Source organism: Genypterus blacodes, unplaced genomic scaffold, assembly GCF_046128005.1.
Source record: "Genypterus blacodes isolate CSIRO-AG114 ecotype Tasmania unplaced genomic scaffold, CSIRO-AGI_Gbla_v1 ptg000032l_1, whole genome shotgun sequence".
Taxonomy (NCBI): Eukaryota; Metazoa; Chordata; class Actinopteri; order Ophidiiformes; family Ophidiidae; genus Genypterus; species Genypterus blacodes.
Window position 1 is genome coordinate 488,682 of NW_027466845.1, and position 17,165 is coordinate 505,846.

General features: G+C 45.9%; 1 protein-coding gene across 1 annotated transcript in view; it reads right to left on the reverse strand.

Annotated features, from left to right (window-relative positions):
* Window positions 1-485: 485 nt before the first annotated feature.
* ryr1b (ryanodine receptor 1b (skeletal)) overlaps window positions 486-17,165 on the reverse strand; it is a 55,632-nt gene continuing 38,952 nt past the window's right edge. The window contains exons 77-109 of the mRNA XM_076146380.1: window positions 17,009-17,121; window positions 16,817-16,913; window positions 16,612-16,718; window positions 16,456-16,507; window positions 16,163-16,243; window positions 13,976-14,075; window positions 13,770-13,849; window positions 13,581-13,657; window positions 13,346-13,419; window positions 12,245-12,262; window positions 9,443-9,523; window positions 9,181-9,269; window positions 8,923-9,051; window positions 8,698-8,802; window positions 7,258-7,287; window positions 6,406-6,435; window positions 6,137-6,218; window positions 4,692-5,998; window positions 4,523-4,602; window positions 4,176-4,353; window positions 4,006-4,092; window positions 3,649-3,903; window positions 3,370-3,500; window positions 3,220-3,262; window positions 2,965-3,098; window positions 2,823-2,883; window positions 2,589-2,735; window positions 2,258-2,392; window positions 2,018-2,174; window positions 1,835-1,899; window positions 1,621-1,721; window positions 1,443-1,494; window positions 486-1,341 (exon numbers count right to left, since the gene is read on the reverse strand). Coding sequence (XP_076002495.1) covers window positions 1,246-1,341; window positions 1,443-1,494; window positions 1,621-1,721; window positions 1,835-1,899; window positions 2,018-2,174; window positions 2,258-2,392; window positions 2,589-2,735; window positions 2,823-2,883; window positions 2,965-3,098; window positions 3,220-3,262; window positions 3,370-3,500; window positions 3,649-3,903; window positions 4,006-4,092; window positions 4,176-4,353; window positions 4,523-4,602; window positions 4,692-5,998; window positions 6,137-6,218; window positions 6,406-6,435; window positions 7,258-7,287; window positions 8,698-8,802; window positions 8,923-9,051; window positions 9,181-9,269; window positions 9,443-9,523; window positions 12,245-12,262; window positions 13,346-13,419; window positions 13,581-13,657; window positions 13,770-13,849; window positions 13,976-14,075; window positions 16,163-16,243; window positions 16,456-16,507; window positions 16,612-16,718; window positions 16,817-16,913; window positions 17,009-17,121 — 4,374 coding nt within the window. The 3' untranslated portion in view covers window positions 486-1,245. The remainder of the gene's footprint in view (window positions 1,342-1,442; window positions 1,495-1,620; window positions 1,722-1,834; window positions 1,900-2,017; window positions 2,175-2,257; window positions 2,393-2,588; window positions 2,736-2,822; window positions 2,884-2,964; window positions 3,099-3,219; window positions 3,263-3,369; window positions 3,501-3,648; window positions 3,904-4,005; window positions 4,093-4,175; window positions 4,354-4,522; window positions 4,603-4,691; window positions 5,999-6,136; window positions 6,219-6,405; window positions 6,436-7,257; window positions 7,288-8,697; window positions 8,803-8,922; window positions 9,052-9,180; window positions 9,270-9,442; window positions 9,524-12,244; window positions 12,263-13,345; window positions 13,420-13,580; window positions 13,658-13,769; window positions 13,850-13,975; window positions 14,076-16,162; window positions 16,244-16,455; window positions 16,508-16,611; window positions 16,719-16,816; window positions 16,914-17,008; window positions 17,122-17,165) is intronic.

A 17,165-nucleotide genomic window follows, 5' to 3' on the forward strand; every position in this document is an offset into this window, starting at 1 on the left:
ACATGACTGTCTGCAAAAGAACTGATATGCAGATTCCCCTAAAAATAGCTATCATAAAAACCTAACTGGCAAAAAAAACAACAAAAGCTAACCTCCTTTTTTTTCTGGCAGCACATTGGGCCGCTACGCCGACGTGACAACAAACGGGACGCACGACGACTTCACGTCCAATAAGACGAATCCATCTGATTCCTCAAAGCCTGAAGGAAAAATAAATATATGTATCTATGAGTTATTTAAAATATGTCTTTTCATCCCAAGGCCTCGGCAGCCTGGTGGTTACTCAGTGATACGGATGACACTTTAGCAAATGTACATACATTCATCACTTACTATTATGATCTCAATGCACTGAATCAAAGCTTTTAGTGCATTTGGCCTCATGAAACAGACTGCTGGCCTGTAATCGAGACAGACTTCAGAAGATTAGATCTGAATGTAAACAATAAATAAATAGCTGTGGCCTCCTCCTATATATATGTGTGTGTGTGTACGTCATGGTAATCATCTATGGCACAGAGACACCAGAGGAGACAGGGGGGCCACGTACATCCAGGGACGCATTGTAAGACTTCAGAGTGCAAATGGACTTTGTTTGTACAGCTGATTCATATCGATGCTCAGTTTGTCATGTTGGCAAGTCAATCCGGCAGGAGTGTCCAGTTCATACGTGATCGCGTGTCGGAGGGTGAGTGGGTAAATCTTGAGAGGAAGAAAAGGAGTGAGAGGGGGCCAAACACGGTCAGGGTCTCCACTCACATGTTCTCAAATGCTCCAAACCAGAAACCAGAGGTGAAATGTGTGAAACAGCAGGAGTCTCAAAAAAACGGATGTTATTAAACAATATGAATAAAAACAAACTCGCAGTCTCATCTAAAAACAAAGGTGGAAACTAAATCTAGCACTGACATTGCTACAGGCACTAGAATGTGTACAGCAGCAGCAACTGCAGATCGGTGCAACTGATATGCAAGGCAATCTATTTATTTGACACAAAAGGCCATGAAGTGTGTTTGTAGCAGAATAACTCGGTTCCATCAGATCTCTGCTGCAGTCCGTCCAGAAGTTGGAGTTGAAGTGTGCACGGCTTCAACAGAGAGAGAAATGCACAGACAAAAGGACAAAACTAAGACGTATAGACGCGTTGGATCTCTGCATTTAGAACCTGTCCCGTCTCTCTCCCCTCCCCTCCTCTCTCTCTCTCCTCTCTCTCTCTCCTCCACACGCTCAGGGGGGTGTGAGCCGTTATCCCAGCTGATCCTCATACTGCTTCCTGAAGCAGTCGCCGGCAGGGAAGAAGTCCCAGCATCGCTCCTGGTACATCTTCCACACATACGACTCCTGAAAGAAGGAGGAATGTTGATGTTGAGGTCAAAGATCAATATCTGTAACTGTCTCATAAACATATTGGTGAGTCTGCTTGTGTTTCATGAGTTACTGACCTGTCCTGTGTGCTCCGTTTCATCTTTATTGATGAGATACATCAAGAAGAACCTGGAAGAAAAGGATTATTGAAAGATTTTAAGGACTGTTCTGTTAAAAATTCCAGAGATCTAGCACCTTGGAAACTCAATATTTTAAGCAATGCCATCCCTGTTTGTGTTGTGTGATGTAACTCACATGTAGTTGGCTAAGTTGTGTTCTTCTAAAGTGTGCGTCTCAAAGCCGTGCGGCGTCGTGTCAAAGTAGTCGCTTCCTATTCCACAGATGAAACACTTGGTCTGGAGGTGAGAATGAGCATTTAGATGATGCACGTCTTTGTTTCAGAACTGGAGTCAAGTGGATTTAGCATTAAAAGTGTCAGTTGAAGGTACTGAGAGTGTGTGTGTCTTACCTCCATGTCCTCTCTGACCTGCTCCTGCTGGTCTCTCAGCTCACCAAAGGCATCAATGATCAAACCTGACACACACGGCAAGGAAAGAGCATTTCTACATGTTAATACGGAGCTAACATGAAGCTAACTGCTATAATAAACACCCTGAGAGAAACAACATGGAGACGAGGCTCAGGCCGGTACCCTGGATGATAGCCAGTAGGATGACGATGACGAAGAAGAAGAAGGTGATGTCAAACACCACTCTGTAGAGCTCGTACTCGTCCCCAGCCGGGTCCTCGATCTCGTCTCCTATACCGCCGCCGGCACGCACGCCCACGTACATGTGGAACAGGTAACACTGGAGGAGACAGAGGTCATAGGTCAGAGGTCACATTCATTCATTCATTCACCGGTTCAAATGTATCGACGGCCTCCGCTCACTGTCATCATGTCGTCACACTTCATATCCGGTTCGTCCTCGTCTTCACTCATGTTGTAGAACTTGCGGAAGAAGTTGAAGGCCACAACCGTGTACAGGTAGACCACTACAGCCAGCAGACCCACAGTCATCATCAGCTGGGAGAGGAAGAGGAGGGGAAGGAGGAGGAGAGGAAGATTACATTTGTTTGATTATCAGTAGGAGATCTCAAAAACTACTGAACTGACATGACCATAACTCGGTTGAATTATTATTATTCAGAATATTTACACAACCCTTTAATTGTTTACTTTCATATTCTGGCTGTTGTGGGTGAAAATATAACTTCATCACCTGTTTGCCGTTGTGAGTGACGGAGGACAGGATGGTGCGCAGGGTTTTCACTCCCATGGCGATGTCCAGGAGATGACAAGCGAAGAAGAAGTTGTTGTAGTGTCCCAGCAGAGACATCAACATGTACCACACCAGGTAGAGGAAGGTCTGAAGAGGAAACATGAGCGTTAGAAACAGAAGCTCTGCTCAAAGTCCTTAATGTCCTTCATCATACCATCAGCTTCCTTCACTCACATTGTCAGTGAACACAACACCAAACTTCCAGATCTGGTACTTGATGTCGATGGATGTGATCCTACAGGGAGAGAAAGTGAGTGAGGGTTTGTGCTACTGCAGACTGATCACACATACGTGTCACCGTGATGCGTTCACTTACCAGCTGAACATGGAGGTGTCGGGTTCGTGCTTCTCCTTGTGGGTCATGGCGCTGACGTCCAGGGAAGCCAAGTCCATCCCCAGCAACTCTGCGATCCTCTCTCTGCCATAGATGTCGCCGTATTTATCCAGCACCTATGCATGGCACACACACACACACACACACACACACACACACACACACACACACACCGTTTAACAAGATATTCAGCCCACCCACCCAACATATGGCCGACGCATTAAAGCAAAAGCTCACCTTTCTCTTCACAAACTTGTCCCAGTAATTGTTTGGGAAAGAGCTGCATTGAAGGAGAAACACGAGAGTTATGAAGGGTTGAACTGTAGCTGATTACATTGAAGCCTTCTCCTGTCCCGCTGTGTATCTGGACGTGTGTCAGGCTCTTACGGAGTGTTCAGCACCAGTCTGTCCCATTGGCCCTTGATGTCGTCGTCCTCAGGCTGCTCGGTGACGTACATACCGTCAAACTCCAGCTTTCTGGCCAGCTCCTTCTCCCTCTTGAAGATCACCAGAGGAACCTGGTAAAGGTCGAGGAACAGAGGAGGACAAACCGGGTGAATACCTCCCTCCGAGCAGACGAAGGCAGACTCTTCATGCAAACCAACAGAAAACCAACAAAGGAGAGAGAAGATGAGAAGAGAGCACAGAGCAGCTGTGTGACCTTACCTTCAGGCAGTTGTAGCCGATGATGCAGAGGAAGGAGAGGATGGTGTGGACGATGCCGAAGAAGGCCATGGCGGGCTGCATGTAGCCCGTGCTCTCCTCCAAGAAATAATACAAGGGACCCTCTTCATCGTCATCCTCTCCGCCATCGTCCAATCCAGAGCCTTCTTCCTCAGCGCCGGAGCCTTCAAACAAACCAGAGCCCTCAAACAAACCCGAGCCCTCGTACTCCTCCTCACCGGGGGGGGTCTCAGACACCTGCAGGGAGAAGTCAGGAGGTCAGAGAGTAGCTTTGCCTTAAATCTTGATCAACATTAACAAAAGCGTAAAAGGTCAGATCCCAGTTTGTCCATCACAGACCTTGTAGAAGAGCAGGATGAAGTTGAGAGCGAAGGCGATGAACAGAGCCAAGAAGCGGAAGTTGTAGAAGTTGCGAGACAGGTAGTTCTGAGGGGGAAGAAGGACTCAGGGTCAGACGCCTTCACACGGAACAAACTGCATCTGCTGGAAGGTGTCAGTGAAGGTCTCACCATGAATTTGATCCTCTGGATCTCCAGCTCGTTCCACAGCTCAAAGCCCTGCCCGGCATGCTTCTTCTCCTTCTTTGCTTTGGTCTTCACCTCCACCTCCTTCTTGGGCTCCTCGGGCTCCTCTACCTTGACCTCCGGTTCAGGCTCTTCCTTCTCAGCCTTCTCTCCACTCTCTGTGCTGTGGACGGAGACAAACATGCAGTTTAAATAAGGGGCCGCCGACAAAACACACACTTTGAATAAACTCTGGACTGCAGGTGAAGATAAATGGAAATCTAGTGTGAACTACAGTGTGGGAAACAGCCTCAGAATTAGCATTTAATGATGATGATGATGATGATGCTTACTCTGCTTTCTCGGTCTCTGGAGGAGCTTCTTCTTTGGGTTCCTCCTTTGCTCCTTCCTCTCCTGGGCCTTCCCCTGCTGCCTCCAGCTGTTTGAATGACAGATGAATGCCATAGATTAGATCAGTGCACAGATCACAGTACAGTCAGAGTTTATCAGATGGATCCTCACCAGCTTCCTCTTCAGCAGCGGCGTTCCCTCTGGAGTAGGAGGCTCTTCGAGAGTCGTCTCGCCAAAATCTCCGAGTCCCCCAGGAGCATTGAAACCAGGTGGGCGTCCTCCTTCTCTCTCCTCCCCGTCCTCTTCCTCCTCCTCGCCTCCGACAACATCCAAAAGATCTGTTGCTATGTCTGCGTCTTGTTCTCTGGCTCCCGGCTCAGGTGGCAGGTCCGCATGAACCTCGTCCTGAGTGGGATCCGGCATACTAGCAAGGATCTCTGTCACAGTCATCTTCTTCGCTCCCTCCACTAAGCCTCCACCAAACAAAATCTTCCATATGAGTGTGAAGAAGCCCTTACATATGCTGTACACAAACATCAGGATGCCCATCACCACAGTGTAGAAGAAGGTGAACAGGCCGATCACCATCTCCTTCAACGTCATCTTCCTCAGTTTACGATAGCGACGCCGCAGGTTCCGGAAGGTGAACATGTTGAAGAAGTTCACTACACTTTTCAGGAACTCTGCAAAGGCTGAAGCCGACTCTGGAGCTGCTGCTTCTCCGTTACCTTCTTCTCCATCTCCGGTCACCGCTTCGGCCTCTCCACCTTCCTCCTCCTCGTCATCATCTTCCTCTTCTGCACCGTCTCCCTCTGGCTCAGAGATAGATGCTGCGATGTTCATCTCAAAGATGGTGTCTTCACAGAAGTTAACAAAGTGCTCCATCTTCTCGCTCTCTACACCCTCGTTGACCACATCAAAGATGAACTGACGCTTGGACTCTCGCACTTGTGGCATCTCCCACTGGTTGCGGTTCGCCTCACTGATCTCAAAGTAGATCCTCTCGATCCTCCTGCTGGCTCCCATGATCTCAATGCGGCCCAAGAAGGGGCGGAAATAGTTGAGCACGCTTTCAGCCTGCTCCAGGAAGTTCTGCAGGCGGGTGTCGTGGGGAACGTGCTCAGACAGGTTTGTGAGCAGAACGGCAATGTTGAAGCCGATGTCCTTCGCTGGCTCCTGGAAACGGTCAGCAAACTCCTCAAAGTTGATCATCTCGTTCTCATCTGCCTCTGAGCAGGAGAGGAGGAACTGTATCTCTGAAGGGGAGTACTGCTTCTGGCTGTCCATGGCTTTGGAGAAGTCCTTCTTAGAGATGAGCCCACGGGGGTCGGTCACGTAGTCACGGAAAGCGTCAGACGCCACGATGTCCTTTAGCTTCAGGAACATGTCGAAGAACTTGAGGATCATCTCCACGTTGCTGGAGGACTCCACCAGCATGTCCACCATCTGTTTAGCAATGGTGCCATTCACAACATTGCCTAAGAGTGGACAGGAAGTAGAGGACAGGAAGGAGAGGACAGGAAGGAGAGGACATGAAGTTTACCCCAGCTCAGTTCCCCATGATAATAATATTGCTGATGTTCAACTTTCAAATAGTTGAAATCTATTCTTTGTACCTTCCAGCAGAGACAGCAGCATCACCACCATGTCTTTCTGCAGATCAAGCAGCTCCTTTAAAAGTCCAATTTGACTGGAATCCTGCAAGTCCGAGCGCACACAAGAAACACAAACGGAAAGTGGAGAAAACAACATATTTAACCCAACAAACCATCATCAGATCAACAGATTATTATAATGATTCAGCTCTAACTGGACTTAATGTGCTTCTGTCTGCTTGGCTTCAGTTTAGGTTGATTATCAATATGTAAACATAAAGTGACACTACCTCAGACGGTGCTCTAGTCCAAAAATGATCCTGGGTTTGCATTTTAAATAAAGAATACGTATATTTAACAACACAAACAGTCAGGGAATGTGATGGACAGTCAGACAAACACTGTAAATACAGAGAACATCAGGGCTGATAGGAGGGAAGAACAAGGCCGGGTTACACAGCAGAGCCCCTTCCTCTCTATCTGAGGAAGAGCCTGCAGCATGGGGGCAAGAACACAGAAACAGGTTTGCAGACGATGATCTTATAGCCGTCCTGAAGACCTGCACCAGCAGATAAGAGGAGCCAGAGACACATGAGGCTGGTGGAGATCTAAAGGAGAAGGGGCGGGGGGGGGTCAGGGTGGCATCTTTCGGTTCCTCTGCAGCAGAAATGATGAACAACCGAATGATGCAAACAGGTGAGTGAACAGAAGCTCAGCAGGAGATTAAGATGCTTTAGGGAGAAACGAGTCCATTAGGAGATACTGGATGATTCTGTGCTCTTCTTTCACACAAAACCTTAAGATACAGTATCCACTACTGTTTCTGCAGCTAACCACGGCATGAATGTGCGTCCAATGGTCTCAAACTTGTTATTTGGTGTGAACAGAGTCCTTTTTTTGCTTATTGCTTGATGTCCTTGGACAGACAGTGTCCATCTAAGAGACAACATGTCAATAACCGCTCATTTAAGAAAGTCTAAAAGAAACAAAAAGGGTGGGGGAGGGGTTGGGCAGCTGCAGGGGGACGTATGAGGAACTGGAACTGATGCCCGTGTTAAGATGTTTGATGAAGAATATGATGAAGCACAAGACATGAGATGGAGCATTAGGAGGGCCTATGAATGAGAGACACAGATTCTTACGCCATTCCGCTGTCCAGGATCAGGGTGCATCTAACAGGGTTACACATGAGAATAAAGACGTTATCATTCAAACTTTGTACCTCATCTGTTTGTATTGTTTGAGTCCAGGCCTGAGTTACAATCGCTCAGAGGTCAAACCAACACGTTTGGTTCGAAGCTTCACTTTTACAACACTCCGCAGTGAGAGGATGGTGTGTGTGTGTGTGTGTGTGTGTGTGTGTGTGTGTGTGTGTGTGTGTGTGTGTGTGTGTGTGTGTGTGTGTGTGTGTGTGTGTGTGTGTGTATGCACTCCAGGAAGATTGTGAGCATAATCAGATTTTCTCAAAGATCTAACATTTATATTGAAGGAAACTAATACAGATTTACATGTTCTTATTTTCATATAGGGGCTTCTTTGGATCCTCTCCAAGGCTTTAATGCCAACAAACACTCAGCTTTCTATTGCTCATTACCTGATACAAATGAGGGAAAATAACTAAAAGCAAATGTCCCTTTAAAGTCATATACTTTAAGCCCTAACAACAAACGACACAAACTGACTAATTCTTTTCTGTTGATGTAAACAAAATGAACATTCTGATTCCTGACAACCTATACAAGGTTGATGTGATCCCCTCCTTCTTATTCAGTTTCATTTAGTTATGTTTTATAAATCTATTAGCCCTCCAAGATATAAAAACACAAAAACACACGTATTAGACACGGCAGCGCCCTGTTAAGCCAAATCAGATTATCAGACTGCAAACAAACCAAGCGCACAAGTGAGACGCACACGTGGATTAACAGTGATCACATTATAAAGGGTCAATAGAAAGTGAAGTAGTGAGGAAATGAAAGAGAAATTATTACAAGTTTGTCTTCAAATCGTTTGTGCCATCTGAACCTGAATCCTGTGATGTTTTTGGCTCTTGAGTTTCTGAACAAACCCTCATAGAGAGTAACTGTTTGAACTGATCCTGCACCTTCTCCATCAATCTGATGGAAACTATCTATCAATAAAAAACATATGATAGAATTAAATCGTTGCAATTCCACTAAAACGAATGTGCAACAAAACCTGCCACTGAAAACTAAACGTTCAATTAAAAAGTGATGGTAAGACTTGTTTTTCATGGAATAAAGCATTTTACAATAGAGCATAAATCCTTCATGATGTTGCGTAATAATTCTTTAACCTTAAACACTTTGTGGTTCAGTGAAGAGACAGAAACAATCTGAGAAATTCAGTTAAGAATAAAGAAATCAGTTGAATAAAAAGAGAATAATCAAATAAATACATACTTTACTCTGCAGGAACCAGAGAGAGAGTTCAGAAAGTTAGTGGACATCTACACAGCTGCATGATCATCACATCAACAACATCAACAAATACACAATACAATACACAGATCAATAAATATGAAGTGTAGGAGGTTCATTTGTTTTTTCTTTATTTCTTACCTGAGCCAGTTTCATCATCATGTGTGCAAAGACGTGCAGGAAACCCACAACAGCGTCCCACAACCTGCTGTGGGCCAGAGACTGCTGGTTACCAGTGCAGGGGCCCTGAGAGAGCGAGAGAGAGAGAGAGAGCGAGCGAGAGCGAGAGCGAGAGAGAGAGAGATACCTTCAGCATTTCATTCATCAATGTTTACACAAGGAAAACAGCTGCTTGAGCCTTCTTACCTGAATGTACTCTGTTAAGCTGTTGAAGACCTGCTTGGCCACAGTCATGGCTTTGGAGAAGTTCCTCTTCCCCGGCTCGTCGATGATGTCTTTCCCTGAGTAGTACCAGTAGAAGTCACTGATGGACTCCTGCACACAGAGGAGGAAAGGATGATATAAATTATAGATGGACTATTATTATTCTTGCTCTTAGGTCAATCATCTACGTTATTGACAGTGTAGATGTAATACAGAGAGAAACAGAGAGCTCTGAGTCACCTGCAGTCTCAGCAGGTAGTCCACAGTGCAGATGATGATGTTAATGGTGGTGGTGCTGCCTGTCTGAGTTCTCAAATAGTTCTGGAAATCTGAAAACAGACAGTGGAGAGGAGAAAGGTGGAGTTGTTTTATGGATTGATTGATTTTAATATGATTTGTCTCTCTGATAAGCCACAGAATGTTGTTTTTCATCTACGAGTATCAATATGAGTAGTTAAGGTACACAGTAGGATTCAAGGTAGTTTGTTGATCACTGACTCACCATTATTATGGCCCTCACACAGGAGCTGCAGGAAGCGGAAGAGGTCGCACGTGAACTCATCATCCGCCATCACTTTCTCATCTGGGCAGAGGGAGAAAAGTGTTAAAGAGAGAACCCAACGTCTCATTGTAAGTCTGTCAAGTTTCAGTAATTCTATTTAGTTTACAAAGAAGTGAACAAAGGAAAACACAAAGGATTAGGAATGTTAAAGAAAAATACTAGTGTGAAGGATTTCAGTACTGTGAGTATCTAAACAACAAAACTCCAACTTTCTTTTGAGTTCTAACACACAATCATCTTGTGTCCAGTGTTAAGATTGTTTGTATGTGTGTGTATGTTTGTGTACCACTAGGAGTATTTGTCAGTACCATCACCTCATCACACTCCCTGCCTTCATCACTAGAGCCCGACTGACACGGAAGGTTCTGGGCTGATATCTTTATAATTATTGGACAGGAAATTAGTTATTATATATAAAAACACAAACAATATGTGGCTGTATTGATGCTTAAAAACCCTTTAACATGTCAGAAAGCATTAAGATTCTAATGTTGTCTTGTGTTAGTCTGTGAACTAAATGACTTGTGTTAGTTTTTCTGCCATTCAGTTGCGTAATCGTTTACATTTAGATTACAGATTTGAGCTTTGATCAATCGGGCTCTATCTAGAAGATGATGTTAGTCCAAACCACAAAGACCTCTGAGTGGCCGTCAGTGTGTGTGACAGCCGGGAGGCTTCCATACTGACGCCACCTGAGGGTTTCTTTACCTCAGACTACACACTGGGCACAGAACACACACTCTACTCCACAACCACATCAAACACTGGGATCATCACAAGCACATGGACATGAAATACACAGGTACAGAAAATGAGGAAGGAACAGACATATACAGTTCAGGACACACACCAACAGTTGGATTGGTTGGTTTACAGTGAACAGAGACACAGATGGGGAGAGAGAGAAAGAGAGAGAGATTGTCTCAAGGCACAAACATGCAGACAGATCTACTGAACTCCACTGAGTGTGAGAGATCTGATCTAATGCTGGTGAATGCAGAATTCCTCAGTTAACCAATGATGTTACTGGATGGAAGTAACAAATGTGGCTCATTACAAGTCTGCTTTACAATTACTCCTCTTACTGTAAGTGCAGTGGGTTTTACTTTCATCATGTTGGAAGTAAATCTCCCTTCTAATTTCAGAGTAGATCTCATTCAGCACTGGCATCAGGAAGCCATAAACGTCATGTGCATCAACACCGCACATGGACAGTTTGTTGACGTTTGGCCATGACAGTAGCTTAGCTAGTGATCATGAGCAAACCAAAGGAAACAAAACAAAATGCAATGCAACAAAACATCAATCCACAAAACAATGAGCTTGTGTTCATGCAGCACTGGTTCTGGGGTCGTATCCTCTTTTGATGCGACTGATATGGTGTTCACATAACACAGTAACCATCCAGATCTGCAGGATTACAAACTTCCTGCTTCTACACCCGATACCTGAAGAGACCAGGATGGTAATGTGTATGTAACCATGGGAACATAAAGCCATGGGAAGAGGCTGCAGGACCAGAGCTAGCAAAGAGACACGATCACAGACAACAGAACAACAGGTGGGCGGAAAGGAAGTTTAACACAAAAAGTGATGTGTGTGTGAACATACAACCACAGCTTCACGTTAAACACATTTGGCGGCACTAGGTTATGAGTTCTGAGCTCATCGTGGCTCGTCGTCTTTAGCCCTGCAGCCAGGTGACTGTTTAAGCTGCAAAGCTGTGAATAAAACCTGTGAGCACTCAGCAAAGAGGGTCAACGATTGATGTTTATGATGCCTATGTTCACCATTCTGATTGGTCAAAAGGGGGAAAACAACACAGTATCTTCTGGATGACTTCAATTGATTGGATATCTAATGATTGATGATCAAATTGGCCAATCAGAGTGTGTGAACCTCTTTACGCAGTTCTTTAATTCTTACTAAATAGAGACGTGTCAGTACTGCAGACTGCACAGAAGCAGAAGTTACAATGCAAAGTTAATGCCTTGCTGTTCAAAAAATGTATGCTGAATATTAAGATTAAGCTTCAGATTGGTCTGTAATCCACATTGTATTGTGTAAACGTCTGAAAAGTATCCAGTGCTCAATTAAACAATACAAGTGCTGGAACTAACAGAGTGTTAAACACTAGTAACACTACGCTTAGAGGCAGCAAGGCCACAAATTGTTACTATTGATCTAGTAGCCATGTGTGTTACTCCTTGGTTTACAGGGTGGATTACATCAAATGAAGGACAATGGCTTCAGAGAGTCCCGACTACTACACAAGTTTCAGAGATTCTAGGACACAAGTGCCGTTCTCTGAGATCTACTTGGAAGAACTGATCAGGAGAGGGAAAGACAGGGAGTTTTCCTTCCTGTGGATCAGTCAGACTTCAAGTGTCGGAGTTACAGTAGATCTGTGGAGAAACACTCAAGGATGAAGGTGCAGCTTTGCAATCACTTGAGAGGAAACGTGACATAGACTTACACTACAGTATGTATGATTGATAGAGTTTGACTACGCTGTATATAAACCGTGAACAAGTGACCGTAAAGATTTCACTGCACCCTTGAGTGTGAAATGAAATGCATATTAAGTTCACAGCAAGAAAAAGACCATGAAGTAAATAAGAGCTCAAAGAGACAGAGAGCACAGGAAGGAGAGAGAGAAAGAGAGAGACAGAGAGAGACAGAAAGAGAGAGAAAGAGAGAGAGGAGAGAAGCGAAAGTGTACGACAGCCAGGTCTTATTTACCACGTTCTAACTTCATATCTGAGAACCGTGAGAGCAGCAAAATGACAGGAGTGTAGGACCAAGGGAGGGCGGGGGAGAGGGAAGGGGAGAGGGGAGGGGTCAAACAGGCATAGTGAATGTGATGTGGGAGAGAGAAAGAGAGAGAGACAAAGAGAGACGTGGTGAGTCCAGTAATCCCATCACTGTCAGGGGGTGACAGCTTCATACATCAACAGTCGAAATGCTCCGACTTATACAACGATGCCATCCACCTGAACACACACTCACACCACCCAGGTACCCACTAACACAGCTAGCACACACGGACGCACACTAATGCATACAAGGGTGCTTATTTCCACTATGCACTAGAGACCGGCACCCTCAGCTCAACCTGACAGCGACTGAGCTCCTTGTCATCCCAGCCAATCCCTACTAAGCCAGGACCATCAGACCCTGTGTGAGTCTGCAGCTCAGCTCCTGGTACAGGCTCTTGTCATCTCACACATCATCACACACCCAAAACAGCACTTTGGAGCCAACGGAGGGTTATGAACACTCCTCTGTTCATTTCCATCCATCGGCTCCCAGTCTCTGCCCACATCAATTACAAATCCTTGCTGGCCTACAAAGCAGATTGAATTATGGCCGCCACTTATCTAAACTCTGTCATTCAGGTTGATGCTTCCTCACACTCGCTCCGCTCTGCCAAGTCTGAACCCCCCCCCTCGCTGTCTTTTAAACGTGGTTAAAGACCAAACTCTTGAACAATTTCCCAGTTTGGGATCAATAAAGTATATCTATCCTTACCTAATGTCTCTCTCTCTCCATACCTCCTCCAGGCTCTGCCTCTACGCCCTCTTGTTTGACCAGAACTTGGCACTTACTTTTGTTTTTCTCTCCAGACTACATCTGTGCTTGTGTTGTATTCAGATCTCTTATGGACTTTATACTCACACATGACCGTCACTTTAGAGAAAATGACTTTATGAAGTAAATGTAGTGTAACCAGTGCATAGTGGAAAAACAACACAGTTAAAAAAACACAAGATACAAATAACAGAGTGTGTGTGTGTGTGTGGGTGTGTGTGTGTGTGTTCAGATGTTGTACACTATACTTACTAGTTCCCTCTTCTGAAACCATCCCAAGACCTTCAGCTTTATTCTGCCTCTCAAACGCATTCAGGTCCAAAACGCTGTCGACAAAACACAAAGATAATAACAAGTCATCTGAAAACTGTGTTATAAAATGCTTCACACATCTCAACAAATAAAAACAAACCTCCTTGTCACACATGGACACAGGAATTAAACTGCTAGATAGAACAACAACGTCTGACTCAGCAAATTCACCGACCTGCAGGTCTGCATCAGAGCCTGAGCGCTCAGGAAGAACCCAACGTCCTTTTTGTCCTTCAGATAGTCCAGCATTTTCTTCACACAGACACAAATACAGATTAGAGCCACGCCACAGGCTTAGAACTTATCAATCAGCACTTGTATTACTATGATTGATCGGGGTCGAAGTGTGGGAGTGTGTGAGTACCTGCTGTACAGAGCTGTTGCCTCCGTTGAGGATGGAGATTCCCAGTTTGAGTGTGGAAGAAACCATGACTCCAGGTTCACCTGAGACAAGGAGACAGAGGAGGAGGCTGCTTTGGTCTCCACACACACAAGCTTCACTACCTCAGACTGTGCTGATGGTGTGTGTGTGTGTGTGTGTGTGTGTGTGTGTGTGTGTGTGTGTGGTACCTTTACAGGCGCTGATCATCTGCAGCACCATCTCTGCAGCCCCACGGTTGTGCAGACGGGACTGCTGGTACAGAAGTCTCTGTTTCTCCATCTCCTTATCCTGTGGAGCACAGCAGGAGGGGCACAGCTGTAACTCTGCCAAGCAAGGCTGCACGGCCCCCCGCACACACTCTGCGCACGCACGCACGCACACACACACGCACACACACACACACACACACACACACACTGTACTCACATTTGCACAGTTTATGCACACTGGCTCCCACATATGCACACACACACACACACACATCCACACAGTGCTGTTCTTCTATCTATTCTTAACGATGAAATTAAAACATCCTTTGAATTTACATTTTCCTCGAGTCAACGATAAACTTCTAACCACTCTCGTTGTTCACACTCTGTGCTTGAGGGCTTAACTGCAGCCTAACAGGGACTCCAGATGTTTATGTTGTGCCAGTCTAGACTCCCGATGACTTCAGGTGAGCTCCCATCAAGCAGTGAATGGAGTTCACAAAGTAAAGTTAGCCTCTTTCTTTTTCTTCTCCTCAATGTTTCTCCTTAACTTAAGGAGAAAGCTAACCTGGAAAAGTCAAAAGAAAAGCAAATCTCTAAATCTAACTGCTTGAGACCGCAGCACACACACACACACACACACACACACACACACACACACACACACACACACACACACACACACACACACACACACACACACACACACACACACACACACACACACACACACACACACACACACACAGATTATCTTCCATTGGAACTCAGTGTAGATTAGTTCTAGTTATCGTTATTCCAGCTCAACACTTTCCAGGGGCAGCAAACATTTAAAGGCAGCACACATTTCTTTCCCAGAGCACAACAACACACAGTTTACACATACATGTACACACTCCTTCAGTGAGGCAACCATGATGCCATGTGGCCTAAAGTTCTACACTCTGCACTCTATATCTATGACTAGTATTTGAGGAATTAAAATACGGTATATTGCTTATATTGTGCAGAATGTCACTCAACAGTTAAATGTTTTGATTGCAATCCCAAGTCTCTATGCTGACACTACAGCTTCTACCCTGTACCGCTGCCTCAGCTACAGAAGCTTTAGCCAGAAAAAGAAACATCCTGTTGACAGAAGAGGTTAGGCATGACCCACCCCACCCAGCACACCATGCCAGAAGCCCCGCCCACAGCACCCAGAGCACCCAGAGCACCCAGAGGCCCATCCTCCCACCCTCCTGAGCCTGACCATGTGTTACAAACATGAGCATGTATGTGTGAGTGCTGCAGTGCTGTGCCGTGTGTGAGGAGGGGCTGTGCGTGTGTGTTTGCTTCATGAGTGTGTGTGTGTTGGAGGAAAGTGTGTCTTGGCTGACTGTGCAGGCTTTTGTCTGTAGAGATCGATGAGCACAGAGAGGGAGGATCGTTAAGAAAAGTCCAATTAAGTAAAGAACAAAACAAAACCATTAGTTAGTTAGTGAGACGAGTCTGAATCCACAGAGCCAAATGAGTGAGTACAGAAACAAAGGAGTGGTGTGAGGTTAGGCTGAGGCCACAGACGCATGACATCATCACAGCAGAGCTCAGACAGCTGCTGTGCTGAGAGGAAGATGAAGGATGAAGACCTCGAGGGGGACATCACATGTTTGAACACAGCACTAAACAGAAATGCACATTCAATGGATGAAACCTCCACCCATTGAAGGAACACTGAAGGAAGTCCAGATTAACCTTAGCTACCTTATAAATGCAGCAGGTCTGTTACATCATCACAGCATCCAAACCTGATCTGAGCTGCCAATGCTTTCATTAGGAGTGAACACAATCTGATTAACCAGGGTTGGATGTTGGGATTCCTACATGAAACACAGCTACGGCTTTGTTTTGTTTTGTTGTCTTTAGCGGCACCATCTCTCTGCTCTCGGCTCATGCAAATTGGGACGGCGGCGTCGTCGTTGGGACTCCTGGCCACAGAGTCCAGCAAAGGCATGCACAGTGGTGTGAGTGTGAGTGTGAGTAGCGAGGGTGAAGGACTTGAAGAGAAACGGTGGCAGCGGGCGGGGGGTGTGCGGAGTGTGTGTGGGCTTGGTGTGGTCACTCAGTGCTTAGGAGAGAAGCTTCTCCGGTGACTCCCCTGTCTCCCTTCCCCTGGTCCCCCCATACCATCTCCGTCTGTCGCACCTCAAAGGACGGCTCCTCCCCCTCTTGCTCTCCCCCTTCGTCCTCCTCACCAATGTGACAGCTCTGGAGGGAGACAGGAGCAGATTTAGGACATGGATTCACTGTACAACACTGAGTTTGCTGTGAAAGTGCAGAATGACTCTAACATGGAAGGTGGACATGACAGCATAAGGACTGTACACACCATTTTCACATGTGTGTGTCATGTCTGCGGCTCATTTCAGAGGCTATACTGTTCCTCTGAAGTGATTGTGCTCATTACACAGAAGCCTCACCTTTGCCATGATATCAGCATAAGACATATACAGGTGGTCAACATCCAGTTTCCTGTAACGGGGCGAGAGAACACGGAACAGACACGTTAATGGGCCTCGCAGAGGAACACGCAACCAAAACCGAGTGGCGTCACAAGCGGGTCGAGACACTCTTACATCTTCTCTGTGAGAGCTGTGCGACTGAAGTGAAGGATCAGCTGGTGAAGGGGGTCGGGCTTCCTCTCGGTCTCCTCTTCCTCTTCTTCCTCTTCCTCCAGGGCTTTCTAATAGTTGGGGTCGACATGAGTTACATGAAGACAAAAGACAAACACATGTGGAGAATAAGTCACGAGCGCCGTCACCAGGCAGAGGACCGACTTACCGACAGGTCGTCTATCATCTTGTCTTCAAACGAGTAACCCTCAGTCTCTAACCAGTTACGCTTGTAGGCGTCCAGGAACATGTTGGTGGCCCTGTGCCTGTAGGAGAGGAGGTCAGGAGGTCGTGTCAGGAGGGCTGTTAGGAAAACGTATCTTTGGGTTTGATGTTACTGAAGAGAGGTTTGAATGATTACGTGGGGATGTTGTAGAGGGGCGTCATCCTGAAACACGCCACCACAGCCCTGCGGCGCTGTTTGGACAGCAGCTTGTGCCACACCATCTTCTTTGACTTGAAGGGATGCTCCGTCTGAACAAGATGAACAACACGGACCAAAGCAATTGTTTCCCAAG